Here is a 7,509-nt window from a genome sequence, read left to right as displayed (position 1 = left end):
GCTGGAGTGTCCTCTCCAGTGAAGCTGAAGCTACAGAGCCTGGGCAGGGTGATATGGAGGGTCTGCTGTTGCCCATGCAGCAGACCCCCCCCCCCCCCCTTCGCAGCTGAAGGGTCCAAGGGAAAGACGGAGTCAATACAGCTTGGCTTCAGGTGCGCCGCAGGAGTTGCCGGTGTTGACTACAACGTCAAACCGCCTTAGGGACTCCGGCTCCAGATTTTCTGTCGGGGTTTACTCCCTTAGCCTTTCCCCTGAAGAGGTATGCCGCAAGGCAGCGGAGGTTTTTTGGAGTCAGAGTTTTCTTTCTCTGATGTGCCCTGACTGGAAGATCAAACCAGCGACACTTAGCTCGCAGGCCGACGCTCAATCCACTGAGCCAAACCAGGCAGGGGCTATCAATATTAAAGGAACTAAAATTTATATAGTTTTTAATAGAAAACTGTAGGGAAAAGGTCAAATAATAAACCTAAATTATACCTATCTCTTTTTATAATTAATTAATTTTTAATATTTCCTTTTGGTTTTACTGGGACTGATTCAAGCAATCTGAAGTCTGTTGTCAATCCATAACCTTTTTGTGATGAAGAAAATTAGACTGTTGTGTCCTTAGTGTGAGACAATGTAAGGCTTGTCTGGGGAAACATTTTGCAGTGATACCCAACTGTACTAATACTGGTAAGTGAAGATGATAGGTTAATTCTAAAAACAATGAGGAGAAATTTATAAGGAAGACCTAAGCTACAAGTTTAAAAATAGACTTTTTAAGTTTCAAAGATATTATAGCTGAAATATTTCTAAAGTCTACCTTATTTTCATTCCTGTTTGTTTTTTATAAATAAATATTTGTCCTCTATAAATCTTGACTTTTCTCTAGCTATTTTTTATTCAAGGTCATAATGGCTGCACGATTAGGATTTCAATACAAAAAAAAAAAACTTTTGCCATATTTCCCCAGACTCTCCCAAGTTAAAACTTCCTGGGTTAGAATAGTTTTTTTCTATAAATTGTATACAAATTGTTTCATTCTCATGTGAAAGTACCATTTGCCATTAAAACTCTTTCTGGTATTAATATAAAAATTATTTCTCTACTAGTATTCTAAAAATATTATTAAAATATTGAAAATAAATATTTTTCCAGTAAATTTTATTGACAAGCTTAAGTCAGACAGACCAGCATGGCCAAAGGAGGACATGGTTTCAAAGACCTCAGGAGTGTAGAGCTCGCCACTTGTCCAGGGGGCCACGGTTGGGGATGTATTTCACTCCACAACCATCTGGGATGAGGCACTTCTCAGCTATTTTGTTTTCAAATTCATCAGCATCAAACTTGATAAAGCCCCACTTCTTGGAGATATGAATCTTCTGGCGACCAGGGAACTTGAACTTGGCCCTGCGTAAGGCTTCAATCACATGCTCCTTGTTCTGAACCTTGGTGCGGATGGACATGATGACTTGGCCGATGTGGACTCGGGCGACAGTCCCCTGAGGCTTTCCAAAGGCACCTCGCATACCGGTCTGGAGCCTGTCAGCCCCAGCACAGGACAACATCTTGTTGATGCGGATGACATGGAATGGATGGAGCCGCACTCGGATGTGAAAGCCATCTTTGCCACAACTTTTCACCATATATTTGTTGGCACAAATGCGCGCGGCCTCCAGGGCCTCAGAGGACAGCTGCTCGTATTCATCGGACACCATGTGGCCACAGAGCGGGAACTCATCCACTTTCGCCTTTTTCCGACCCAGGTCAAAGATGCGGATCTTGGAATCAGGAACTCCTCTGCAGAAACGAGACTTTGGGTACGGCTTGTTCTTACAATACCGGTAACAGCGAGCGGGACGGCGGCCCATGGCGACACCAGGAACGGTGGCAGCCTGGCGAAGAGGCCGTTACTCCACACCACGCAGGCGCCTTATATGCATCGCCCTTCCACCCGCACAGGAACCACAGTCCTGACAGGGATGCGGAGACGCTTTTCTTATGACCTCCCCACCACCGATGCAGCAATACCCTACACCTGCTTGTGGACACGACTTGGCACTTGAGCAGAACAAAACGGCGGCTTGGTATATTCGCCCGTGGGCTGCCAGGTAAGGAATGGGGCCAAGCACAATGGTGGCTCAAGAAGCCATTTCTTTCTTACAGTTCAGCATGGACATGGAACTTTTGCCCTGGGCTTTGTCTTAAGTAGAAAAGACATTTTCCTAGAGATTTGGTAAGAAAGGTCTCTCCAGCTAGTCAATATACTGTACCTAGTTTGTCTAAATAATATATTTTACAGAGTTCGTTTTTCCTATCAATATTTTGTATATTGATTGCTGTTTCTCAGAGTATATATGGTCACTTTACCTGGGGAAAGTGGTTTCTTGACATGAGCTCTCTGATAAGGCTAGGGAAGAGATGAGCAGGGAGTGGTGGTGACAGGGATAGAGAGAAGGTATCTGTTGTACATATTGCTTGATAATGGCTTTAGAAACCTGAAACTTTGCTTGTTTTATGTATGTGGCCATATGGAGTGATTTTATTATCAAAGTGGCATCCACAAAATTAAAATACCAACTGAAAATTTCAACTTAAGGCTATTTACATTTTCAAATGTTACAGCTGCTGGGAACTATGTAAAAGTAACGATGTTTTATTAATCTTATACCTTACTGAGAATGAGTTTAATACTTTTTCCCCTCTACTATTAGATTTTATAAAAATATTTTGATTGGAATCAGTGTAAGAAGGAGGAAAATAAAAGATAAAAAGAATTGCAAATATCTAGTCTATAATCCCTATTTGGTTCTTTCAGGCTTTTTTGATTCCTTTGTGTTATTTCAGAAATCTATGATATCATGGAACAAAATCCTTCCAATGTGATTATATGCTTCCAATGTTTTCTTTTTAACAGGGAAACAAATAAGGTGCCACAAAATAACTCCTCTACTTGAAGTGAGTGGGGTTTACAAAATACTCATATTATAGTAGAAATATTAAAACTCCCAGTGTAGAGAACTTTCCCACCTTATATAGTAGTTGCTTGCTTCTTCATCCTTCCTTCATTCTTGCCTTTCTATTTCCCTTGAATAGTTTCTATTTACTATGTAAGCATGAATATGAAGATAAAGCAAAGATAAAGCAAGTAATGTTGTATTACCCTCACTGAGCTTACAAGTCTAGGAGGGGATTTAGATGCTGCTCCAATAATATGTCATCATATTTTGTACAAAGTACAACATGTACCAAAAAGGAAGGCAGAGTGAGCCCTGAGAGCCTGGAATGAGGCCCTGATTTAGACGGAGAAATGAACAAGGAAGACTTTATCAGGAAACGGATTTTAGAATACATTGTGGATGAGGTGCATGGGGCCTACCATATGCAAAGATCCTGAAGCAGGCAAGAACATGGACCATTTAAGGAACTAAAGGCCAATGTAACTATGGGTAAGGGGGTGAGTGGCATAATGTGGGTCCACATTGTGTAAGGGAGGATGGCTTGCAAACACACAGGGCCCATTTACTGAGTTAGGGATTCTGATATTTTATTGGATACTATTAAAGAGCTTTACACAAGTTTTTCCTCTCATAATGTATAATATGGTCAATAGACTGGAAGGGGTCAAAAAAATGGATGCAGGAAGGAAGACTTTGCAGCATTAAAGAAAAAAAGAAGTGAGGCCCTGGCTGAGTAGCTGGATTGGTTAGAGTGACTTCCAAATAAGTACTCCAAGGTTATGGGTTCAATCCCAGATCAGGGCACTTAAAAGAATCAACTAATGCATCAGTAAGTGAAACAACAAATCAATGCCTCTCTCTCTCTCTCTCTCTCTTTCATTCTCTCTCTCTCTCAATTAAATAGATAAATAAATAAATAAAATTTATGAAATAAAAGAAACGAGGATAACTTGAACATGCTTTTAATATATGTTAATATATATGCTTGTATCTTTTTCTAACACTAGATGCCCAGAATCTATCATAGTTCTGAGGGAGAGGAGCCTGTGAAGCCAAAGGAAGATAATCAAAGTTCATGTGCCATCATGCATTCACTCCCACCTGTCCAGGCCATGCTTTTGGTTTCAAAGCTCTAGAACTCTCTGAGCAGCAGATGCTATGTCCCTGTCAGGGCCTGCTTGCATAATCATCTTTCCTTAATCCGAAAGAAGACCAATCATGATTTGCCTGGCACTGTACCCATTTTGTACCTGGAAGCCCTGCACCCTCCAAAACCCCTCAGTCCTAGGCAAAATGGGAAGGTTCGTCACCCTACCACATTTCTACATGCGGGCCTCTCACAGTTTCAGGATAGAGTCAGAGTGAGAAGAGAAAAGGAGACAGACTAGGGTTTTTCACTTGTACTTCTCTCTTTAGCCATACAAATATTAGAACAGAGCCTGTAGAAAATGCATGAGCCACACCATTCCATTTAAAATTTAAAAATGTATTTATTCCCCACAATTATTTCCAAAATTTTTAGTATTCCCCTGTGTTCCAACTTCTGCCACCCACAATGTGCATCGGGCTAAGAAAACTTTCAAAAACTATAAAACCTGTCTGTTTTGAAGTAGCCTGAAATATTATTGAGAAGATGATACATGGGAAATAATTTTGATTTTTCTTACTTGCTAAATTTATTACTTTGATAAATGCAATAAAAGTTTAGCAAAGGGAGATATTGGTGTTGTATAAATAGAGACGGTTTAAAGAATGAGTAGGATATATGTAAGCGAACATAAGGAATAAGGTAAGAAAGGGGTGTGGCAACTACATAAGACTTAAAGCTCTGAGTACAAGGGCTATGTTTGGGTCACTGTTTCATCCTCTGTTTTTGGCAAATTGTATGCCCCACAGCACAATCAGTATTTGAATGAATATACAACACGAATGAGGTACAGTGGTGCGTTGGTAAGTGTTTAACAACCTACTTTTGAGGAGTGGGGTGAGGCACCCCTGATTTGCAGTGTTCGCTGACTTCTGTGGTGTAAATATCCCATCTTCAATTTCACCCACCGCCGTGATATTAATGAACATGAAGGGGACTGATGCATCGGCTCTTGTGAGTCAGTATTAGCTGGTTCCAGCATGCTATCATTTGGCTCTGGGTACTGAAGAAAAAAGAAAAAACAACTTGACTAAAGCTACTAAGGAATAACCTGAAATAATAAATTTGGGGATTGGTAGGGAGAGATGAGTTTGTAGGAACCCTTGAAAAGCAGACAGTTAAACATGTTTAGACCTGAGATTTCACCTTTGACTATAAAGAAGACTTTCCTCCATGATTTCTCTCTCCTAGCCCACAACCCCTTTGTAAGAAGTCTGCACTTTTCTGCACTTATTGATTAGTTATGCATCAGAGCAGCCTTTAAGTACTTAGAATTAGCACTGGATAGTGTTAGAAATACAATGAAATTCCCAATATCCTCTGTCTTCATGCAAAGACTGGAAAAGGGCAGTTCTGTGTATCAGATCAGTATAGTACTGCCTTTCCTTTGATATCACATTTCACCCATATTACAAAAAACTAAACCTGAATTTGTTCTCAAAGAATAATATATCCTGGAGTCTAATATATTGACTGATGCGCACCCTGCTGTTGAAACTGTCTGCATTGTTGATCGCTGAGTCAGTATGCGGCCTTCCATCACTTGTTGTTTGACAATATCCTGTGATTCAGAGACGATGTTCCCATTTGGCCTCTCAATGAGGTGTGATGCCTCCACTGATGATGAATAGTAACTTCACACTGGGAGCTGTAATCTTAATATGTTTGAGAGTCCAGATGAGCAACTTGACCATTTTCCTAGAGCTGATTAGTGAATGTACGAGTTATGGTTATGGTTGGCCTTTTCTTCAGTCAGCCAGTGGTATGTATTGTCATGACTAATGGGTGATTATGATACCTGTATTTCACTGACTTCATTCACAATAGTTCCCTTTCCTATTTGACAAATGCACATTTTCCAAGTGAACTATAATCAGATGATTTTAACTGTTTAGTCTCAGAGGTCTAATTAGTTTTTTGACTGATATTTTATACTTTGATTATTCTTTCTTCAGGAACTTGCTCATTATTTTGGATGTAAGAACTGAATACATACTACTTATCTTTGTGCTTTGGTAGCATGAAATGAATTATTATTTTTACCTTGTTTCAGACAATTGGAAAAATAGATGAGGATTAGATCAGGTAGAAGTAATGCATAATTGGTAAATTTTTACTTGTTTAACTTTAATATTTATAAAAAATTTGTAAGTAATTCAGTTTTATATGGTAATTAATGTGTAGTTTTAAGTATTTAAGTAATGCCTAAAAATATATAATGTATATGGTATTAAACATGATGATAATAAAGTATAACATAAAAAGCTATCCTAAAGATGACTTGAATCAACACAAATAATTTGCACATATATTAAAAGAACTTCTCTCTTTAAGGGGCTTAGTCCAATAGGAAAATTCAAAAACCAGTGATCTGGGGTTAGGGTGCTGTCTGTGAAGCGTATCCTCCTCCCACATGTTAAGTGCATGTACCTCCTGTGTTTTAGATCCAAGTTCCTGCCTATTTATTTAAAAACCAAAGTGATGGAAATGTTATTTTACTCCTGTTGACCAAGTTTCTTACCGATAATAGGAAGTTTGTGTGGCCTACTATGTTTATAGACATGCATGAAATAACTTTTGAGATTATTTAATCATTTATGTCATTATATCCAATTGTTAAATGAATATTACATGTTTAACGGATGAACTCTTTATCCACTGAACAGATTTTTTTCTTTAAGGAAGTACAGTCAGCATTAGTGATTAGATGTAAGGGATTTTTAATTATGAAAGAACTATTCCAAATGATAGAGAAAGACTGTGGAAGGTTTTCTGTTTTACTGTATACAAATTATCCATTTTATTATTTCAGTTAATTTTTAGTAACTTCATGAGGACTGACCTATAATTATATCTGTTTTATAGACAGAAAGAGAAGTTGAGAAGATCATTTTACAGCTAATTTTTTAATATTCTTTTTTATTTTTCAATTATAGATGATATACAACATTATATTAGCTTCAGGTGTACAACCCGGTGATTAGACATTTACATAACTTACAAAGCGATAACTCCAGTAAATCTAGTACTCATCTGACACCATACATAGTTATTACAATATTATTGACTATGTTCCCTATGTTGGACTTTGTATCCCTGTGTGTATTCCGTTACTACTAATTTGTACATTTCTTTAAAGTACATTTTTAAAAGTATATTTTATTGATTATGTTGTTATAGTAGTTCCAATTTTTTTCCCCTTTGCTCCTCTCCACCCAGTACTCTCCTTCCCTCCAGCAATCCCACCCTCCTTAATTTGTGTCCATGGGTTGTGCATATAAGTTCTTTGGCTTCATCCTTTCCTATATTATTCTGAACTTCCCCCTGTCTATTTTGTACCAACTGATTATGCTTCTTAATCCCTGCACCATTTCCCCATTTCTCCCCCTTTCCCCTCCCAGTTGATAACCCTCCAAATGA

The 7,509-nt window shown here is 38.4% G+C and overlaps 1 protein-coding gene across 2 annotated transcripts; it reads right to left on the bottom strand.

Annotated features, from left to right (window-relative positions):
- Positions 1 to 1,208: 1,208 nt before the first annotated feature.
- RPL10L (ribosomal protein L10 like) lies at positions 1,209 to 1,853 on the bottom strand. 2 transcript variants are annotated; one of them, XM_090271827.1, is made up of 2 exons: positions 1,774 to 1,853; positions 1,209 to 1,665 (listed from the first exon to the last, which is right to left on the bottom strand). In XM_090271827.1, exons 1-2 carry the CDS (start codon positions 1,851 to 1,853, stop codon positions 1,209 to 1,211), a joined length of 537 nt encoding a protein of 178 aa, XP_090127953.1. The 2 variants fall into 2 exon arrangements, with proteins under 2 accessions (XP_090127953.1, XP_090127951.1); XM_090271825.1 differs by having other exon boundaries at positions 1,209 to 1,853.
- Positions 1,854 to 7,509: the final 5,656 nt, after the last annotated feature.

Source organism: Furipterus horrens, unplaced genomic scaffold (genome assembly GCF_987537825.1).
Source record: "Furipterus horrens unplaced genomic scaffold, mFurHor1.1.pri manual_scaffold_3, whole genome shotgun sequence".
Taxonomy (NCBI): domain Eukaryota; kingdom Metazoa; phylum Chordata; class Mammalia; order Chiroptera; family Furipteridae; genus Furipterus; species Furipterus horrens.
Note: the sequence above shows the minus strand (reverse complement) of the source record. Positions and strands in the feature narration are given on the sequence as shown.

Bases quoted from the DNA above. Each gene is read 5' to 3' on its own strand.
- RPL10L (XM_090271825.1), bottom strand. From the start codon at position 1,853: ATGGGCCGCCGTCCCGCTCGCTGTTACCGGTATTGTAAGAACAAGCCG.